General features: G+C 42.9%; 1 protein-coding gene across 2 annotated transcripts in view; it reads right to left on the bottom strand.

The window, feature by feature from the left end:
- Window positions 1-350: 350 nt before the first annotated feature.
- CMIP (c-Maf inducing protein) overlaps window positions 351-22,289 on the bottom strand; it is a 132,935-nt gene continuing 110,996 nt past the window's right edge. The window contains exons 11-21 of one of the 2 annotated variants that reach the window (XM_064670942.1): window positions 16,718-16,783; window positions 15,619-15,645; window positions 15,107-15,155; window positions 13,525-13,650; window positions 10,873-10,989; window positions 9,270-9,410; window positions 8,290-8,337; window positions 7,410-7,556; window positions 5,828-5,933; window positions 4,645-4,715; window positions 351-2,349 (exon numbers count right to left, since the gene is read on the bottom strand). In XM_064670942.1, coding sequence (XP_064527012.1) covers window positions 2,296-2,349; window positions 4,645-4,715; window positions 5,828-5,933; window positions 7,410-7,556; window positions 8,290-8,337; window positions 9,270-9,410; window positions 10,873-10,989; window positions 13,525-13,650; window positions 15,107-15,155; window positions 15,619-15,645; window positions 16,718-16,783 — 952 coding nt within the window. In that variant the 3' untranslated portion in view covers window positions 351-2,295. The remainder of the gene's footprint in view (window positions 2,350-4,644; window positions 4,716-5,827; window positions 5,934-7,409; window positions 7,557-8,289; window positions 8,338-9,269; window positions 9,411-10,872; window positions 10,990-13,524; window positions 13,651-15,106; window positions 15,156-15,618; window positions 15,646-16,717; window positions 16,784-22,289) is intronic. The other variant, XM_064670943.1, reaches the window with a different exon arrangement.

Raw genomic sequence — 22,289 nt, 5'->3', positions numbered from 1 at the left:
TCTGGAAATGCCCCAGTGTTTCCAGCACTGCCTACATCAGGCAAGCAGTGCAAGAAACCCTCCCACCAATGCAACTCCTTCCATGGCCAGTGCAAGGACTCCTTAAGCCTTTGAAGGACTGGGGACGGTGCAGAGATCAACAGCCTTGGGGAGGGATGCAAGAACTGGACACAATTGGACTCAGCTGTCCTTCTCCTCCTCATCCCTTCTAAGTGATAGTACCTCAAAACCTGGTGACCGGTGGAAAACACCCCCGCTCTGCAAAGGGCTCTGGTGTCTGCACCTCCCACAGCGTCCCCACGTCACCATCCGGCCAGAGCCTCCTTCAAAGAAAACACAAAGCACGCAGCTAAAAGATATTCACTTACAGTTTATTTTTGCCTGAAATTATTTCACATCTCTTTGTACACAGCTACAGAACAGTAGTAGTAAACCATTGGTAAAAGCAACAGTGCTAAGGAAAATGTTGGCATTTTTTTTCTTCTTTTTTTTTTTTTTCCTTCTTTCTTCCCATACTGCATCCTCGTACAGTTTGGGATTTGAAGGGGGGAAAAAAACCTGACACACTACATGAGTTAAGACTCAATTTCTGTTTCATTATCAAAAAAAAAAAAAAAAGGAAAAAAGAGAAAAACAACATTATTTGGGATGGGGTAGTCTACGTAGCAACAAACTTAAAAAAAAAACAAAACAACAAAAAAAACCTGAACAAAAGCTTGGCTTCCATTGAATAAGATTAAATATATATATATATTTATATATAAAAAATTACATTGGCTGTATGTGAAACCTCGAGGTGCTGAAGAATAAAATAAAGGTGTTAAACAGAGGAAAAACTTTTTGTTTTGTTTTTGTTTGTTTTTTTTTTAAATAAGCAGCTCTGTACAATGAAGGCTCATTATGAAAAAAAAAAAGTCAACAGCATAGTTATAAAAGAAACCACAATTTTTAAAAAATCATCTTCTAAGCAACTGTGGAATTTGAAAAATGTAGCAGTCACATTTACAGACAGGTCAGGGCTATCGGATCAGCAACACCGCGATTTCCTCAGAGTCCCCAGAGGAACATGCAGAACAATGCGTGCACAGAACAGGTGAGGGAGGGAGGGGAGGGAGGGAGGGGAGGGGAAAAAAAAAAAAAAAAAAAAAACAAAACCAGGAAAAGCTGATGCACGAAGTGGAGGGAGAACTTTTTTTTTCTCTTTTTGAAATATCGGACGTAAACAGAAAACAACGGAGGCAACTTGTAAAATCTACAGTTCTGCGAACACCCCATTGGCAAAATGAACGACGTCTCGTCCCCGTCTCCCGCGTTCAAACCTGACGTGGTTTAAAAGACTAAAGAAAGTTTTCAGACTTCGGAAGGAAATGTGACTTTTATTAATCCCTGTATCCCCTCCCCCAACGACCAACCCCCCCCTTTGATATTTTCCTTCCTATTTGATAACGTTTGAGGCATTTTGAAATCAAAAAGACAACGCGATGAATGTTGACAGAGAGGGAGTATAATACAGTCTGCATTACTAAAAGGCAATTCTTCAAGGAGGACGTTTCCTTAAAAAAAATAATAATAACAACAAGACAGCAAACTAGTTTATACAGTACTAAACGCAAAAAAAGGGTAAAAGAATTAACAATTCATAAATAAAAGACAGGTCCCAGACCTGTTATTTGTGAACCATTTTCTTAAATAGGTGCATTATGTAAATCTTATGTACAACAAAATTACTTTGCATAACAACTGCAAGGACACGGGGGGAGGTGAAAATCATATTGGTTTTGGTTTTCTTCTCTTGAGATTTTTGTAAGTTTGATTTTCTGGAGCAAAACTGGTGAAAGAGGAGTTCTGGCTGGCTGGGTCCCAGCCAAGGAAACCCAGGTAAATAATGACAAATGAATATATTTTTTTTTCTCCACACGGCATAAAACACAAAGGCAAATAAAATCCACAAAGGTGTTTTTTTTTTCCTCTTTATAATCCTCTTGCTGCTACAAAGTCCTTTTTTTGTTTGTTTGTTTGCTTCCTTTTCAATTTAAATTACGTTGATTCTGAAATCACAAAGCTGAAAGAATCCAACGGGGTCCAGGCTTGCCCCGTCCCCCCGACACACACAACGCCACTCCGCTACCCCACAACCACAACTCCTGCCACCAAGTCCCCGGACTCACTGCTCTACAGGTATTAGCCAAAAGTTATTTTCCGGTTTGTGTTTGTTTTTTTTTTTTCCTCTGTTTGTTTTAAAAATCTTTTCCTTCTCACGAGAAGCAAAAGAGAAGAGTCGGAGGCAGGGAGAGTTCACCACGCTTCGGTGTAGCGGACGTCCACCTCTTTCAGGTTGGGTAGTTTAGCCTGTGTGGGAAGAGAGGAAAAGGTCAGGATTAATGACACGTGTTCAGGACTCAGGTAAAAAGTCCCTGTGAAATCTGTACCAGCAATCGGGTCCAGATCAGACCCTGATCTTCATTTTTTATACAAATGCTTAGGAAAATGTGTTTGCCAAACTCCCGCCAAGAAGGCAGTGGACTCAAATCGAGCGCACAGCCACGTGTTCCTCCCTCAGCCTCCACACTAAGGCACTGCTTGATTTCTCCCTTCACATACTAAAAAAAGTTGGAGAGTTTAGCATCTTTTTAGTGTCTTTGTGGTCTCCCTTCCGTAACTTCCGTGTCGTTCCTGAATTACCCCGCGCGAGGCAGACGGGGATCGGCTGTTTGTGCTGTTCCTACTTGTCGATCCCGTTTCCGTGCTCTCTGACCATAATTGCATGGCTAATTCTCTCAAAACAAATAAACACGTTTAATTAGGCTAGGGCATAATTGAGGACTTGGAAGTTTCTAGGAGTCATTATTACCTCACTCCTTGATTTATGTGCACGCATATTTTGATAAGAGCTAGTCATAATCCTACAGACACTGCCAGCAAATAATTTTTCAGTTAGGCAATAATGACTTCAGTAGTGGGTGTTTATTTATTGTCTGGTTCAGCCTGCCTGGTACATATGTGGGTGTCTGTGTGTGTGTGCAAGTGTGTTTAGTGGGGTGGGGGATGGAGCCGAGAGGAAATGTCATTACTGGCTTGTGCCCCAAATGCTCTCGCAGACCAAGGGGAGAAGAAGGAAAGATTTGTATCAAAAATACATTCTTTGAAGTCTGAGCTGTTCTCAAAAGACCTACAACCATGTGCCCCAGGGAGAGAAACTATTACCCTCTCTTGAACAGAGCACTAAAAAATGGCCACCAAGATAAATCTCAGTGGAAGAGGTGAAAGGGGAAAAAGTGACGCCTGCGTGTTTTCTCAGCTTTTTGAATTCTCTGCAGCCATCGGGACCCTGCTCACAGCCAGTTTTGCTGTTTGCCCTGGCAAGTCACTTTCTTGTGTTGCTGCTAAGGACTGTTAATGCAATACCAGAGCAGAGGGAACTGGTTAGGAAAATATGAGTTTCAGTAAGAAGTTAGTGGCAAAGGGGCTCAAAAGCAGGGTGGGACTGAGAGAGCCTTTCAATAGATGTGATTTCAGAGCCCTGGGCCAAAATCAGCATTGACCTTGATTGTCTGTAAATGCCTGGGGCCTGATACAAGCTCCATTGTGTGAACCCATCTGCAAGCCAGCTGTTGATTCCAAGGACGACTTCTTTGCATATACAATTGTGACACGAGTTTTGAAAACTTGATATTGAAAAATCCATGCTAGCAGGATTGCAACTGAGTCCCTGGGGGAGCCCTGGCTCTACAGCCAGAACCAAAGAGAGACGTTTGCAGTGGATTTTGAAAGCAGAGCAGTTTCAGGGCTTGCCTCAAGTTAGAAACTCAACCCAAGACTGTGACCTTTTGAGCAAACCTGCCCCAATCCAAGGTTTCAACATAGAAGACAACCTAATGCCAAGTTTCATCTTGAGTGTTTGGGTTTCTAAGGTAAGATTTTGGGAGATGCGACTCACACAACACCAGAGTGAAGGCAAAGTCCACATGAAGTCATGAAAGCTGACGTATCTCAGGCAGGTTTTGTCTGAAACCACCTGGGGCCGTTCCCCTCCCACAGCTACATTCTAGTTCTTTACACCATTTTGACAAAACATTGTGAATTCACAGCAACACCAGACATCTTACATGTCACATTTGGGAACTGGGCATTTGTGCAGGCATTTCTGCTTAAAGCCCATTCCAGTCCTGGAGATGTCAAGATAAACCTGCACCCTACTCAACGATTTTAATTCTCCCTTTGCATTCCAATACAAAGCTCTGTAACACTTCAGCCATGTTGCTTGTGGTCCTGTTAACACTACAGGACATGGTGTGCACTAGATTTTACCTGTTTCTGTATCCTTCATCAGAAACATCGATATGCTCCTATTTATGAAACTTTTACTGACAAAACCTTTTACTGTTGAGAGCATTGGCAAAAAGATTCAGTTTCTGATTCTATCTCATACTTCTCCATTCAGTATACTAAATGTTTCCTGTGTCCATCAAAGCCAGCAACCTCCCAATGCTGTTTTCAGTCATTTTCTCCCCAAAATAATCCACTTCACCCTCTTTGGATAACTTTCCACCCACTCCATGGGGCCAGTTCTTTCTGCACTAGGTATCACCACCATGCACGCGCTAAATCTACTTCTCATCTTTAGTGGATGCAATTCACAAATACCTTGAGATCTTCATAGGTATCTGCTGAAAGTTTGGTGCTGTTCATATTTAAACTACACAGGCTCTTCATGGCTAAAAGAAAAAACAGACAGTTATTTCTGATCATTCTGCATTTTCTTAAAATAATCAACTTACAGTAGGCCAAAGCATAAACAAGATGTATGTGAGCACTCTCAGGAAAATGCTGAATAGTGTAAAATATAGAAGTACAAATGGATAAACAGCTGTTTGGGCCCTCATCCAGGAAAAAGTCCCTATTTAGGACAGGCCATTAAGCATATGCTTAAGTCCACTGACTTCAAAGGAGTTCAGTCAACTTCTCGTAATCACTTTCCTGCACATTATTCTGAACAGTGCCCGTTCTCAGTGCTCTGCGTGGTGCTCACAGGGGCCATGCTGATCTAGCAGTGCTCCCTCTCCTCCCCTCATACCCATTTTAGGCTCCAGTTCTTAGCAGAATAGTTTCCTAAGATGAGCCAAAACTACTGGCCTGTCTGGCACGTCTGCGTAGGATCAAGCCTACGAAAGTAGCCCTGTAAACCCAACAGTGAGGTTTATAATACACTGCTGGATGAAGGAGAGGGTTTCATTCTGGCACACTGAGCAGGTTTCAGTGCTCAGGGAATCCTGAATGCCTCCCTCTGCCTTGCTGTGTTTAACCTAAGAATAGGGAGAGTTTCACCTCCCCAGAAAAGAAGGACCAAAAAATGCCAGAAGAGTACAGAACCTGCTGTGCACAGTTGCTAAACTGACTGATAAGCTGCCACATGGCTTTGCAATCTTCCCCTCCTGCACCACAAGGTCAGGCCCCACCCAGAGGGGATGCCCATGGGAGGGTGTGGGAAGAAAGCTGGGAGGTCCCAGGGCAACAGGTCACCACGTGAGAGGCAGGCAGGTGACATCAGTAAAGGCAGAGGCAAGAGCCAGAGTATGGTCCAGGCTAACAAAGCCCACACAAGGCCACCAAGTGCCATCAGGCTCAGGTCACCATCCCCGTTCCCCTGCCCACACCTGAACGGTCGCGTGTGTGGGCAGGAGGGAGGGAAGTTCAAACCCAACCACAACCAAGGCCTGTCCTAAAATCCCTGCGGAAGCATCGCTGTGGCAGCCAAAAGTTCAGCCTTCCGTGTGAACCCGCGTGAATCCCTCAGAACCCACACGACCTTCCCGCTGTGGTCACTCACAGCTCAGCGCCAGCAGCCCCGCGTCCGTCACCGGCGTCTCGCACAGGTTGAGCACCTGCAGCATCGTGAGGTGCTCGGACAGGAGCCGCAGCCCCGCGTCTCCAAACTGTGGGGCACAAGCAGAGTTGTGTCTCAAACAATGCACCAACACCTTGTGCAGGGCCCTCAGTGCAAACAGGGCACGTGGAAACAGCGTTTGCAGATGAGCCCTCAAAGCCGCGCTCTGCTCGTTCACCACAATCACAAATGACAGGAGGGAAAGCAAATAGTTTTATCCCTGTTTTGCGGGCAGGGAACAGAGAAATTAAGTGACTTGTGCACACTTAACCACAGCCCATCACTTAATTAGAATGGTGCCTTTGAAGCCCGGACTTTGTACGAGCAGGCTCCCACCCAGGCTATACACGATGGTTGCGGCAGCCTCAGCCAGTTCCCAACCACATCACACAGAAAAAGCACAATGCAAGTGGTATTAATTAGCTATTTTGGTCTCCAGAACAATGTACTATTGATTGGTAATTGTTCTATTGACCCACTTGGTTTCTGCTGTTTCTAAATTCTAAGATTAATGGAAACCAGGATATCGCAAAATAAAATGGAATCTAAACCCTTTTTTTTTCTTTTTTAATAACCCCCACACACACATAAAATCTTTGTCCAGTGAAATCAAACTCATTTTGAGCAAGAAGCATCAAAATTTTCAAATCCAAAAGTCATATTGTTAAGACAAATCTGAAGGAGATTAAAAAAAGAGTCTTACAAAAAGCAAGGAATCAGTTCATACTCCCCATACAAAAAAAAAAGGAAATTTCTGGGATAGAAAGTAGTTAGGAACACAAAACAAAATATTTACGTGACATTTGGGTTAAAAAAATGCTGCTTTTTGTAGCTGCACTGAGAATAATCATATTTTCAGGGAACACTACAAATAGTTGCTAACAGAAAATGGGGAAAACCTATTCAGTGCAGAACCTCAGAGACCAAAAGCAGAGGTAAAACATAGAAGAAAAATTTAATTTTAAAACTTCTTTCGATTAACAGCTGAATAATTTATTCAGTTAACTTGGTCTCTTTTTGCTTACAAAATAACATTTTCCTTCTACTTATTCATTAGTTGAGTTTCTTTCTGTTGCTGTCAGGTTGATCAGCATTCAAAGCAATTCACTGCCTAAACTGCACAGACTCTGTGCTTTACTTGACCAGATGAGATGCACAGCATCATGTTTTTGTCCTAAATGCATGAAAACATAAGCACTTCTCAGATGAACAGCACAGATACAGTACACAGCAGCAACAATGCCCAACTGGACCATTCAACTCAAGATAGCAGCAACCCTTTTATAATTAAAAATAAAATAAAATATAAAATATAAAAATATAAAAATTAAATTAGGAAAAAAAAAAAAGGCAAAATCAGCCGCCCAGATAGGCTAGGCCACAGGAAGGCCTCATAAAAATAGCATGAGGACAAAGTCATCTGAGCAAGCCTCTTCACACACTCTTCCTGTGCTGACGTAATGTGAAATTTCAGAATTAGTCAGCGCTGGTTCCTGCTCTGAGTCTCAGACTGCAAAGCACTTACCTGAGTCGACCACAGGTTCAGCTGCTTGAGCGAAGGCAGTTTAATGAGGTGCTCAGCACAAGCACTCGTCACGTTGGTGAAGGCCAGGCTGAGGTTTTCCAGATTCCCAAAAGATCCCGAGCTTAGCAAGCGGGCCAGGTCTGCATCCTGAAAGGAGGCAACGGATTGATAATCAGGATCATGGACTCCCCAGCCCGTAACCGTCCGTGTCACCGATACTGGTAACCAGCGGGAGTTGCACAATTACTCCACTTGTTTACAGTAACAGAGAACCACATAGAGAAGTTTCTGTTTGTTTGGCAAGCAGCTGGGCTCTTGTGGCAGTGTTGCTTCACACACCCTGGGAAAAATTTGTCCAAACATTAGGACAAAAATGTTCTTTGCATGTGTATCCTTATGAGACACGAAAGCTTCAGTGCCGGGACAAATGCTGAAGTTGGGTCTTTAAACTTCATGAAGATTCAACCACAAGGTCCAGATCCCAACTGCATTCAGGACTGTTACCTGGCCCCAGTGAAGATAGTCTGGGTTTTCACCAGGCTTAACTGCAACAGTGCTGGGTCTCTTTTGACACCTCCACGTCTGAGATCCAGAACTGCTGCCTTTTTAACGCAAAATTCTGTCCCCAAATCTACTGGTCCAAATCTGCACAGCAGTATAAACCTGACAGTCTGATGCTTGTGCTGGGGTTGGAAACTGCTGCACAGGCCCAAGAGGAGAAATGTGCCCTTACTTGTGTAAACTCCAGTTGTGTTGACAGAGCAAGCGGAATGGCTCCCCACTCAACTGCCCCAAACCACTGTGCCACATGGCAAACATAAATCAAGTGTTTAAATATGGAAAGACAAAGCTTGTTTTTCTGTTGACATGATTAACTTACCGTGGACTTGGATGGCAGTGTTAACCTTGTGGGGCCACCTTTTCTTTGCTGTAAAAGAGAAGATATTTTGGTCAAACAAGTTGCCATTCTACATTTCAGACCCACGGAAGCACAGCAAGCTCTCCACTAGAACAAACCCTGCTCTGATTTCAAAGCTTCCTGCCACCTCATCCCTGCTTTTTCTGCACTGACAGATTTTTTTCTGAGTGTGCCTGTTGCTACCCAGGGGACACTCACTAACCACAGCTAAGTGGGTCTTCTCATGCCATTTGCCTGCTCCAGCCTGCCAGTATTTAGCTACTTTCACTTTAAAGGAAACAGCTTTAAAATGCTGGACTAGGAGAGCAAAGGGGTTGAGACTGTGCAGCTGATAAAATCGTTTGTTTGACTTCAAAAAAAGCATCTACTTTTCAGGCTGGGAGCAGAGGTTAAAGACAAATATAAATGTGAAAGAAGGAAGAGGAAGGTTGTGCAGGGCTATGTTTGCATAGGTAAAAAAGTGCTAATGAGAGCAGATCTGGTTTTAATCGGTAGATCCTGTCTTTAAAACCAGGAAAAAAACTTTTTCTATAGGCTCTAGCTCGGAGAACTAGACCTTAAGACCATCTTAGTGAACTGCTGCGAATGTCAGAGCATTCAGAAATGCTGGCCAGCACTAGAAATATTTGCTACTCATATGTCAAAAGGTGGCAGAATTTGACAAGCTGACTTGTAAGATCTTGAGACAGCAGGGTTTCACCTTTATTCTTTCACACAGATCCTAAGCAGGTTATTGAATATCATTCATAAACATAGTATGGGATTAGTCACATCACTAAATACCACACAGTATACATATTCACAGTAAAATCCTCCTAGCACTGCTCCCATCCTGTTGCTAACTGGGAATTTCACACCCTGCTTGTCTTTCTTTTGAAGCTCCATTTCTGGAGGGTGCAGACCCCACCGTGCTATGGCAATACCGTGTGCAGGGGACATACCAGCTCCTTCAGCTCCCTCTGCCTCTCACACAGCTGTTCATACATTCTCTTTCCCACGTCTGTGCTTTCCAGGGTGGAGATGATCTGGAGCTGGGTGTCGTTGTTATCAATGATGTTGTATTCCAGCATCAAACACAAAATCTAGCAGAGCAGAACAGAAGAAGAGTGGTCACTGCAGGGCTTACATTCCATATCTTTCAAATGTCCTAATTACACTGGGCATGGCAGTTTAAATTCCTGGCTAAGTTTTCAGAGCATGCATTATGTAGGTTAGATTAGAGGATTGTAGCAACATTTACTGACCTTCCAAGACAAGAAACCAATTTTTTGTTCATAAAGAATGAAGTGTAATCTCTAAAAGTCAGCCTGTCCATCCTGTCTTCCATTAGTGCTCATTCCTTCCGACTGAGAGGTGCAATTACTTTGCCTCAGACCTGGAAGATGGCTCCATGCCACAGCTCTCTTCAGAACAGGTACAATCGATCCAGTATTTCCCAGGTACACTGGACAGGCTGTGGATTGGCAGAGCTGGGACATTACACTCCAGCAGCAGAGCCAAGCAGCTCCTTAAGTGCCGGATTTTCTGTCCCTAAGTGCTGAGGTTTCTGAGCAAGCAGAACACGTGTGAGGTTTTTCCAGCCCATGAGGCAGGATGGGAAAAGCCTGAGAGGCTCTGAGAGAGGATGATGGTGGAAGCTCACTGCTGGGGCCAGGACACCCTCCAGCTCACTGGGAACACACCTGACTCACCCCTGGGAAAGGGGCTGCCAGGAACAAGTCAGACCTCAGAGGCTGATTCCAGACTTCGGACACAAGCTGCCCCTCCATGCTGCCTTTCCTTTTCAGCTATGTATCATGCCATTGCAATTAAAATGCAAATCTCTTATTCCCTCCACAATTTCAATTATTTTTAATGAAAAAAAATGCAGTAATATTATATTCAAATGCATGCAGCATTCTCCTTAATTTACTGGATTGAATTAGCATGGACAGATCTAAGTCAATGAAAATTTGTAACGCCTTCCACCTATTTATCCACCCTTTACTTCCACTTAAAATATGACATTTATCAAGAAACTTCTCTTAAGAAACCCCAAAAAATACATATAAACTATTAGTGCAATAATAATGACCAATCAAAAGCACAAAAAATGCATATTGATGTAAGCAAATAAGGTTTTGTAAATGTACTTCCTGTGCACTGCTCATTTTGCAGGTGACAAGACAAGCATCAAGCATTTTGTCATGGAAAAGCCTCATGGTTGTGAATGCTGACCCCTCACCAATATGCATGGTTGTGAATGCTCACCCCTCAAATAAATGGCCAATACCATCATGGCCATTTATTTCCCATCTTAACCTCTCCAGCTGCATTACAGAAAACAATTTCTTTCTCCAAAAATTCTTGCAACAAAACTTCATGTAATTCACATTCATATCTGCAGAACAACAATATTCTGTTCCACTTAATTGTGAGAAACACAACTGCAAAATGCTGGTGGTTTGACACAGCACAAACCCCAACCCTGCTGGGAAAGGCAGTGTGAGGCCAAATCTGAACACTGCTCATAAACCTGTATGACCACAAATGTTTAGGGCTTACCTCTACCATCGTCTGGTTACCCCTCAAAGCCAGTAGCATGCAAGGTCCTAATTTATTTTCAGCCAGTGAAAGCAGGAACTTCTTTGTTTTATAGCAGGATCCCATTAAAATATGAACCTATTTGAGAAACAGAGGTAAAATTAGGGATGTTAGCTCAAAAAACACATATACCTCTGAAGGGACATTGTTATGCAGTCAGAAAACATTAAGTATCTGCAACAAACCAAAAGGAACAGAGGCCCTCATTACAATTAATGGTTGCAGACTCTCAACAACCTTATTGTTGAACGGAAGTGGCTTTCTGAAGAAGGTGATGCCTAGTGAGATCTGAGGGAGTGGGAAGTTTTTCCCCACAAGGGAGCTCAGCTGACAGCCCACAGGCCTGATATAGGCTTCCCAGGAAACACCAGAGCAGCTGTGCAATTGCCCCCATTCCCAGTAACATGATGAACCAGCCCCAAGGGAACCACCGGAGATTTTGCTTTCGCATCTGTTTGCGGTTTGGTTTCCCTGGAAATGCCAGCTGGTGAGCAAGGGGTTTGTGTCTGGGTGAAAGGCAGTGGTGCTGGCAATCTGCTGGCCTTGGTTAAGGGGTGGTGACGGACAAAATCACCTGTGCAGGATGAACAGACAGGAGCTGACTGGGGAAGGAAGGACTGCTTTAAGAAAATCCAGCAGTCCTGAGCCCAAAGTCAGAGATGACTTCATGTGCTTTCATGTGCTTGAGTCATTATCTTGTTGTCTCTTTTGCTCAGTTTTCCCCAAAAGGAAAGCAATGCCAAAAACACCCCGAGTAAGACTCCTTCGAGTCCACTAGTTAACAAAGGTGTCCTGCAGACTCTCTCTGAGCTCCAGAAAGTATCATGTGACATCACATAGTAACACCTCTGGCAGAAATGCAAAGCCATTTGTACAAATCAAATCAAAGTCTCCTCTCACAAAAGAGGTTTGGCCATATTACTCCCCATTTAAAAGCCCTAGAAATTAGATGAAAAAAATTTTGGGTTCCTAGCTGAGTCTTATTTCATAGCCCAGATGGCTGATTCCCCATTTGCTGGAAAGCACTGTGTGAGAATTCGTATTTTCCAATGGCCTGGGCAGGAAGAGCTCCACTATGTAGACTCAGCATCAGCAACACTCTACAATGACCCTATAAATTCGTCCTGTGGTCCCCCTGGTTCATGGCATTGCCTGGGCTATGTTCAATACTGCTGAAAGTGTCACAACCATGCCATGTTGAGGTCAATTCTATGTGAATCATGAACACAATTGTGCTCCCTCACGGCTTCATTACCAGCAAGGTCTTCAGAGATACAGAAAATCTTTTTTTCTTAAGCATCCATCAGCTCAGGTGGCCTTTACAAACATTAATCTTCAAGTCAAAATGGATTTAATTTCATGCAGTTTCCGTTAAGCTTTTTTAGAGGTTTTCTTGAGCGACAGAAAATACTGACACTCACACTAATGTAACATTGGGTGCATCTCAGAACAGGATGTTTTTCAAACTTATGGTTAGTCGTTAGCAGCTCTTTAAGTATTTATCAACATCCTTGCAAAGGGCACAGTGTACTGCATATTAATGTGTGTTAGCATTGTGCTTTCTCATGCACACCATCTCCTGATGCTCATAAATTTCTTGAACCGAACCGGCTCTCAGGAGAAATTATACAGTTCTGAAGAAATTTTCTTTTCAGAAGATAAAAGACATATAAACAGTGGAGAGGGATGAAACCTTTTGTGAACAGTCTTTGTTCATTATCTGTTTCAAAGGTATCTGATCCATCTGAATTTAAGAGTACAGACAGACATGCATGTTCTTTATGTCCCAAAATGTTCAGCATGTGGGAGATGTACAGAAGTGTAGCTCTCCCTGAAAGTCACTTCACTGTGTACCCAACAGCCAACTGCACCAAATGTTTTTCCCCTTACCAGGGAAAGGCAGTAATATCATTTCCATCTTACTTGCTATATGGAGAATTAATACAGAGCGAGACCTACGTGACCTGACCCAGGTTGCACAGGAAGACAGTGCTTAAATCACATCACTGATTAAAACCTGTTATTTTCTGTCTAGTCCTTCTCAGAGTCACAAAAGAAATAACTGCTGGAAATGGAATACTGGTTTCTAATTACACCTCCCCACACCAATGTAATTGAGCAGAGCCACTGATACATCTTTTTTCCATCTGTCTATCTATCTATCTATCTTTTTGGTTAAGTCTATGTTACTGCTTTTAAATTCCAGGGTAGCCTATATATGAAAACTATAGATTTGCATGTACAGAACAGCCTGTCTCCCCTGTCTCCCAGTATTCCATGTTCTCTGAGGGAGTTTTTTATACAGACACACAAACACACATATTTATCAATACGAAAATACATACATATGCACAGGCATGGTTTGTGCATTACACTATCAGTGAGAAAACATGCCAAGGTCCAAAAGGAGAATAATAATGTGCTAAACAAACTGTGACTACAAGGGAGGTCAATGGATGTGGTGATAGAAAGATCCAGATTTCCTGGTGAATGCTCATGGTTTACAGAACCATGATTTTGATAATTTTATTTTTTTTTTTCACAAAGACAAATAAATCTTGTTACTGCCAAGTAGGCATTAACTACTTACTGAAAGGAGGTTTCTAAACTCACATTATTGCAGACACGTACCATACTGGCAAACAGCTCTCCATCATCATCACAGGCCACCCCTCCAGGGCTGTAGAGCTGGAACCAGCCGTCTTTGCCAGCCCGCACACTCAGCAAACAGGAGTGGACCTGCCAAAAAGTGAAGACATTGGGAAGGTTAAAATTCCTGCCAATAATCACCAGCATCTCCCACACTGGGCTGAAAGAGGTAACTGCAAAACCAGGGACTGCTGGAAATTTTGTGGTTAATATCCCAACCTACAGAGCTGCAGGCCTGTCTCCACTCACAGAACCCATTTTTTCAGTATAAACAAGGAGGGAAGCTGTATCATCACTAAATGCTTGGCCTTTTTCATTCCCTTTACACAAATCAAACACAAACCAGCTTTAATTTAGAACAGCTCCTTCCACTTGGGAAAAAAACCACCACCAAAAAAAAAACCAACCAAAAAATCCCCACAAATTTCTGAGCTTCTGCCATTTCCCCACGTCCTCCCAGCATGTGTGTCTACACATCTGATGTGAGCTGCATACCAAATGCAGGGGCTGATGGTTTGCTCATTCCAATCATTAAAAATTCTTATTACTCCTGCTCTAATAAAATTTGACCAGAGTCAGGGTGAAGGAAGTCCACAGGGAAAACTCAACAGGGATACGTAACACAGAAGTTGCACTGAAGAACTGGCACCAGTGAGCAACCATTAGTCTAAATTTGTCTCACTGTAGAGATTACTATATTTAGTCCCACAGTTTAATAGAAGAGTCATAATTAAGCTTTTCTTTTTCCTTTTTTTTTTCTCCTACTCTTGAAGACACAGATGTTCCATTTCAATTTTTGAGGTCTGTGTTGGGGGAGGTAAAGTCTATGCTCTTTCCTTTAGGGATGCAACATGAGTGACAGATGAAATCCTGGTGCCATTCTAGGACAAGAAGGTTTTATTTGACAAGGGGTAAAATCACGAAAACCAGGAGTTCTGGGCAATGATGATGATACAGCCTCACCCACAGTTTGAGGGAGCTTTGTTTCCTTTATGTCAAAAGTAAGGATTATTGTGGATGAGAGGTTCCCTCTGACTCAGCCAAAGCTGATGATGTTGAACAAGCTACGAGTGCAGCTCTGAAGCAGCAGCCACCAGGACACACTCACCCCAGTAACACACCTCCCACCCCCTTTCTCCTGCCAATTCACGAGAATTAGGGTCATTTCACACAGTGTGGCTGAAACACAGCTAAATGGAACCTGTCATTTTGTAGGCTGTATGGATCCAGGGATTCTGCTTCACTTTTTTTGTACGAAAGATGAAAAGCTCTGAGAGATTCCAGAGAGTGGGAAAAATCTTTCTGGCTACAGGACACTGCAGAACAAGGACATCAACTGATGCCAGACAGGAGGTGACAACACATGCTAACACATAAGGCCAGAAACCCTTGACAGTGGATGTCCTCAGTGCTCATTACTCCTTAAGAGACTTAAGCAGAGCAAAACCACACCATGTTTTGAAACAAACTACTTAAGCAGAGATCTGAACAAGTACACTTGAGATCCCTCCAATTAATACTCTGTGTAAACTGCCAACAAACTCACTTCTTGCCTCGGGTCTTCTGCAAATCTCTGAATCACATATTTCAGCTCTCTGAAAAAAAAGAGTAAGAAGGACAAGAATAAGCAGTGGCTGGTTGCAGCATTCACACAAGTGTCATATTTCTCTTGATTTACACTTTAAACATTATATATTCATGCACTTTAGAGAGAAACAAGTTGAACTCCTTCCGCAGGAAGGAAATATGACGTCTAAAAAGTGATTACCAAGGACAGTGTCTATTCACAATAGGCCAGAAAAGGTTTCAGAGATGTGCACTGACAAACTAATTTGTAAATTCTATCAGCACCCAGTGGCTTTAGTCCTTAAACTCCTGCTAGCACAGTAAATTACAAAGAAAGTTTCTTATTGCTAACTGAACATGCTTACAGCCCCTCACACATAAAAAACATTAGAGACACAATACTGAATAATGCATCACTGCTATTATTGACCAGTACGAGTATTTTAAGTAATCTGCCCCCTTCAGTACAACAAACGAGCCCCATGGACTTACTTTGTGAATTTCTCATGTGCAAGAGCCCTGAAATTTAAAACAGAAAACAGAAGAGTATGAGGATCTGGGAGAAGGGAGGGGAAAAAAAGCCCAAAAAACCAAACAACCACTTTTCAGTTCTTTCCAGATAATAAAAGGATTTGCTAAGCAACTGCAGCATACAAGACAAAAAAAAAAAATCTTTTAAAAAAATCAGATAAAGCCTCTTTCATCAACCTAGGGGGGAAAAAAATTACTTGGAACAAATCTTCTAGCTTTTCCTGAGTCTGTCTTAGACAAGGCTCTGAGTAACGTCAATGGGAGCTTTGGGTCAGAAGAAAGGGAGCAAAAGACTTACAATATAGTTATATAATTACAAACAGAGTTTTGGCTACCTCCAAGAGCCAGGTGAATTCTTTAATTGCAATGCAATTAGGGTATGGTCACAGCTAATTAACATCAGTAAAGCAATTAATGGTGATTTTGTGCAGTGCCTTGCATCATGGTATGGTTTCCATCTCCCCCAGGACTCACGTGGGACTTAGGTAATGCTGTCTCTGTTGCCTATCTCCAGGCTCTCACTGTAGCCCAGGTAACCTGGCGTGGAGGATTAGACCTCTCTGATTCAAGACACCAGGTCATTAGGGGATGTGATAAGCCAGCAAATTGTACAATTAGGGGTTGTAATTTTTGTCCGTGGAGGTCTGCATTTCATGAACACTACTGCTCATTAATAGGTTTCCGAGGGAGCCTGGCTGATCCGTAGGGTAACTTCTTCATTTAACGCAAAATACAAATGATATGAGTCTCTGTGACGCCAGTAAAGCATCCTCCTCCACTAAATCTCTCACTTTGCTCTCCTCCTCACCAGCTTTCCTTCCTTTCCTGTCTGCCTGTCTCTAGTTAACCATATTTCTATTTCTTAGAGAAATGGGGAAGGAAGTTGAAGACGGGGAGGTCTTCATGTCCCTCTGCATCAGCCAAAATCAGCTCTAGTTTCTAAATCAATACTAGAGGCACAAAGCTCCTAGCACCATCAGTTTTTACTTGATGTTCTATTTCACCATAAAACAACAGTAAAAAGAATAATCCAGTAAATATTAAGCCAGTGCAAACTCACTCCTTGGGAAATGGGATAGGTTGAAGCAAGCTGGCCAGGGCTGGTCTCCAGTCATCATAGTCTGACCTGAAAAATGAACGTTTTATTAATAGGTTACCAGGTTTTAAATATGGTTTGACAACAGTTAGTTCAAGGAGTTAAAAGCTTTTTACTGCAGGCACTAACAACCTTTCTGTTTTACTGAAACACTCTAAAGATCTACAGTGACATTTCCCTTTCCATTTGCAGCACATTCTCCACTGAGGCACAATAAATCTGGTATTTACAGTGACCTCCAGAGAGGCCTTCTTTATGTCAACTTAAAGACATTTGCTGTTTATGAAACCTGTTGACATTTAATCACTAAGTAATACTTTCATCTAAGTTGGTACAGCAATTACCAGGCCATTGCTATTTACAGCTCTGCTCTGCATGTAATTGGAATTTTTATTTGCTATAAGACATAAACCCATTTGTAAAAACAAAGATACCCCTCAATCCATTTCTGACCTTGGCAGAAAGGAATGGGTCAATTCAAACAGTACAAAGTCTTTGGTTTAAGAGGTGAGAGACTAGAGAAGGAAGCACTGTCAGAATTATTGAGTGGAAGAGGACAAATGAGGACAACCACAGCAGAGAGCTCAGCCCAGTGCACCCAGTAAGTACCTCCTCTCTGCTGTGTCAGCACCACATCAGCTCTCAGCTGATGCACCTGGTTTTCATCTCTGCTCTCAACACACAGAACAGTCCTACAAGGAGCCATCCATAAGGGGAGGCTCATGTGAACCAGGATATAAAGTATATTTTGCTTTACAGCATGCACCGGTCAAGGCAAACTAATCTGGCAGCACATCATCCCAACCTGTTGCCAAATTCCAGCTGCTTGACCACACCTGGGGAAGGCTCCTCATGTAGGAACAGCACTTGCACACTGCCACCCCTACCCTTCCAATGATCCCAAACATCTAGTGGCTAATTAGCACTGATGAACTGCTGAACCAAGGCACTGCACAAAGGGCACAATCACTGTATGAAAGATGAAGTGAAGGACACAGAAAGTAAGAGAATTTGGCAAGTCAGCACCAAAACAGGGCACAGAATCCACAGTCAAGGCCCAGCTCTTGGCACTGCCAGCCAGGCCACCCTCACTTCCATCAGTAGCCACGAGTACACACAGAAGTAAATCTCAGATGGGGTGGAACACCTTGAGATGTTTGTAGAGGCAATGTTCAAGAGCCTACCACCTCCTCTTACTGCTGCTACCTTTCAGATTTCAGTGTTAAAAAACAGATTATTGGCTGCAGCTTACTGGAAACTTGGCACAAAAATCTGGTGTGTCTTTAGGAAGGAACGAAGTGTAATGTTCTCAAATGGACAGTATCTACTGATAGCATTAGAGACAGACAACATATGCACAGGAACCATTCCAAAAGAATGCAGTTTTGCAAAGAGAAAGTTCTAGCCCAGAGAAATTGAAGATGGATGCATTTCCAAAAGCCTCATCCATCTTTTGAACCACATAACCCAGAAATTTCCATAAACTAGTAACGCACGCAATAGGGACAGTCCACAAAGACGTGTTCATGGACACAAAGAAAATGTACATGCATGAGCAGGGGATTCTTAAGAAGCAACATGCAAAAAATTTTTACTTGAAGGGAGGATCATGATGTAAAAATCAACCAGGGAAGCAGTTATCACTTGCCCAAGAGCAGCATGAGTTCAGGTTACAAAAATGTATAGTATCTCACGCAAGTAACCAACCCACTGTGATCTGAAAGTAGTGCAACATATTAAAAAAACAGAAGAAAACCTCATGCCCATGCCAGGTGCACTAGAAGCCAATGAGCCTAATTTTCTCCTCCATCAAAAATTCTGTTCTTGGGTATAAATTAGGAGCAACTCTGGGACAAGGGTTAAACAAATCTAAAGTCAGTGTGAGTCAGTTGCAGGGAGAGGACTTTGTGATCACCCATTCCTAAGGTTCTTTCCAGAGACAAAAAGTCCCTTACCTGCTTAGACATTGAACAAATAAGGAAGATGATCAATTTCTTAGTGTCTCAGAACAGCAAGACATGAAGCAGGACTTTGTTACAGGGGTTGTTTTTCCACTTAGTCAGTGTAAAGTGAATAACATGAAACACCTGATGATGGAGCTTGTCACAGAAACTGAAATAAGGCAAGGAAACCTCTGACACAGCATCTCTAAGATGAGCTCTGTGGGTTCTTTCAACAAAGCTTTGATTAATTAGGGCTCTCTACATGACTATTTGTTGTTTCTGACCTACAGACACAAAGGGTCAGCGACACAGAACTCTGACCTGTATTCAGGTTCAGCTGAAAGTCTTTTGTTTGCCTACCAGGTCTCCGTAGGAGACAGTTGATGCAACACATGTAGAGCTGCAGCCATGAGAACTGCCAGAGGTCTCTGACCCACACAGCCTGGGTTTCACTATGTTTGTTAGGTGTGAGAATGAAGCACAGACTTTTTTTTTTTTTTAAATTTAAATATACACACCCTCTGGAAAGTCCTAGATGATTTTACTCTAAAAATGACACATTTTTATCGGTACATGCAAACAACTTCAAATGCAGATTTTCGAGCAGGTCAGACTCAGAAGTCAAAAGGCTGAGTCAGGAAATTCAAAGGTGTTAAAGGTGCTTCACATCCCACGAGATACAGCACCTACAGATCTTCCCCAACAGAAGCTTAAAAGCTGAGACCCACTTGGAGGCTCAGATCCTGTGGCATCTCAGGTTCAGTGTTACACCACTGAAGTTCCTTCTTTTGCAATCTGGAGAGCTGTGATTAGTAATAATATGAACCAATCAATTTTTCATGGCTGATCTTCAAAGGAAATTGCAAGAGTAAGAAAAGAGATGTTTTGTAACAGACTAAGATCAAGTGAAACTGCAGCAGAATTGGACAGTATCACTCTGACTTCTGAAGCTGGGGAGCCTCCATTTGCAGAGCAGGTCTGTGAGAGGGCAGTGAAAATAAACCATAGCCTGCTTCCCTAGGAGGAGAAGAAAGAAAGACAACCATTTCCAATGAAATATATAAAATTTGGTCACATGAGTGGGACCTGAACATAAAATCTGCACAGCCTGTAATCCCTTCAGCCTGAGCTAGGAAACATGAAACAAACATAGCACGAGAATAAAACTAAACTACTTATTAAAAGCCTACGGTGTTTCTCCTCCTCCCACCTATTCCCTTTTCAAAAACATTTTCCTTCTGTCTGTGCTCATCTCATCTTCACTCATCTTTCATTTCAGACAGTTGCTTTTTTCTTTTCCTTTCTTTTTTTTTTTCCCAGTCCATTCAAAGCTGTAATACAAGACAGAAGTGTTTGAAGCAGGGAAAGAAAGGGAGATGGATTATCTCTGGCTGCAGTTAACAACCACTGCAATGAGCCAGACAAAGAGGCCAGAACAGGAGGAGGAGGGAGCACAGAGCTCCAGGGAGAGCACCTGTGACAAACTCCTTTGGAGCTCTTCAAAGGGTGCTGGGCTCAACACTCACGCTCATCACACAGCTCAAATCCCAGGACTAGCCTTATAAAAGGAAAGGGGCAGAAAGACTCCCTGGCTCTGTTTTTTTTTGCAGGATTTGCAATTTTAGGTGAGCAGCACAGCAGCTAAGCTGCAGCCTGACCTACGGGTTCCTGGAAGTGTGTGGAGGGCTGGGGGTCAGGAAGCCAGGCTGTGACAGCTCCTCAGAGCCATCACCTGCTGCTGCACACGTTTTCTAGGGGATTGGCCAAAGCATAGAACAACCCTATTAATTAAATAATCCCCGACTGCAGTGACTTTGCCTCTGGGCCATCGTCGCTCTTGGCCTGCCAACATAATACATTTTCCTTCCCCGGGATCACCTTTCACCAAAATGAAAACCTGCCCATATGTCATGTGCAGCACAAACAATCCAAAACATACTAGCAGCCCAGGGCAACCCCGATAAACATGACATAAGAGAATCCACTTGGGATATTCAGAGCATGCCACTGACCTATTGGGGAATGCAGAGCAGGCAGGGGAAGCTCCAGTGGGTGCCTGTGTTTGGAAAGCTGTTGCTCTTATCTCTGAGAGAGCACAAGCCCCAAAGTCCTCAGTTTTGGGAGGACAATGAAGAGACAAGAGCAATTACTTGGAAGCAGCTTGTTCTCCAGACTGAGCAGCTTGAGCAGCTTAAAAATCTTTTAGATGACCTCTGATGTCAGACAAGATGATCAAGCCCCCTCGTCATGTTCCTGATCCCTTCTTTCCCTGGCTCTAGGTCCAACTCCCTGAATTGTGTGACACAAGGTTTAGCTCAGGGCTCCAGAGCAGACTGAAAAAAAGCCCCATCAGACCCTCTGTCACATAAGGCACAAACCTGCTATCTACAAAACAGTGAGGTACCTTTTCATGTTCAGCCCTCTTTTGAGCTGGGCTTGTGGTTTTTCCAAAAGAAGAAAATTTAGCACCACTGAAATACCCTAGAAAGGTCCTGCCCTGGTTGCTAAGAACAGAAATGGGCTCCACTGCTCACAGTTGGCATGAAAGCATCAGGAAACAGCAACACAAGGTTACCCAAAGGAGGTGACACTGCCCTGGTCACACTGGCCCCAGACAGGGGTACAAGTGTCTGGACATCTGGAAGGACCCTTGTCACTACAGGCAGCCATGGAAACAAAAAATAACACAGACAAAGGGTAACAGCTTAGGATACAACACCATCACAGCTTCCCTAAGAGGGGTCTGTTCTCACAGTCAGTTTAGTTTGCTATTTGTTGATCCAGATTTCACTAAAGGAGTTTTAAGTGTCCCCCCACCCAACTCTGGGTGCTGCCAGCGGGATCCTTCCAGTGAAACACAGATTTTGAAGTCATCCAGACCAAGGAAGAGGACACGAGGTCCTTCTACCACAACCTCCACTAACCACAGTTGTGCTGTTCAAGCTCAAGTTTGGCTGTACAAGACATTCCCTAAGTCACGGAGACATTAACATGCAAGTAAGAGCTGGGCAACACTGAGCTGTTCTCAGAGCCTCTGATTTAATGTGATGAACAGAAAGTTTTTTCAATTAATTTAGTGCATTTTCTATGCACCAGTTTAAGACTTGTAGCATTCAGGAGGCACTGACTGGCATCAGTAACACTGTCAGAGTCCAGACTGTGTTAGAGAATATTGACACAGAAGTTTGATCCACTTCTGAGTGCAAGACAAAAATATCATGTTCCACTAGAGACTGTCTGCCTTAACATCTGCCCAGACTTTGGGTCATCTGCCAACATCTTTAAAATCATGATTTTCTGTTTTCCTTTAGTATGCAATAGTTGTGTTTTGTTACTCAACTACATTAGTAAGAGGGTCAAAGATGTTCTGGGTGCTATAAAAGCCCCACAGATGAACTCTCCAAGTGCTCTTTTAGCCTTCTGTGCAAAAAGTGAGGTATTACAGTGATTATTAAATAACATTTTTATCAAGGTTAGAAGTGAGTTTTTTCCCCAAAAAGTAAGTATATGTAGGAATCAGGTGAACAATAAAATGTGCTCTGTTGAAGCTACTGTTGAAAATTCTTATTTGCTAGAGTTTCAATAATTAAAAT

The sequence above is a fragment of the Pseudopipra pipra genome, chromosome 14, assembly GCF_036250125.1.
Source record: "Pseudopipra pipra isolate bDixPip1 chromosome 14, bDixPip1.hap1, whole genome shotgun sequence".
Taxonomy (NCBI): domain Eukaryota; kingdom Metazoa; phylum Chordata; class Aves; order Passeriformes; family Pipridae; genus Pseudopipra; species Pseudopipra pipra.
Note: the sequence above shows the minus strand (reverse complement) of the source record. Positions and strands in the feature narration are given on the sequence as shown.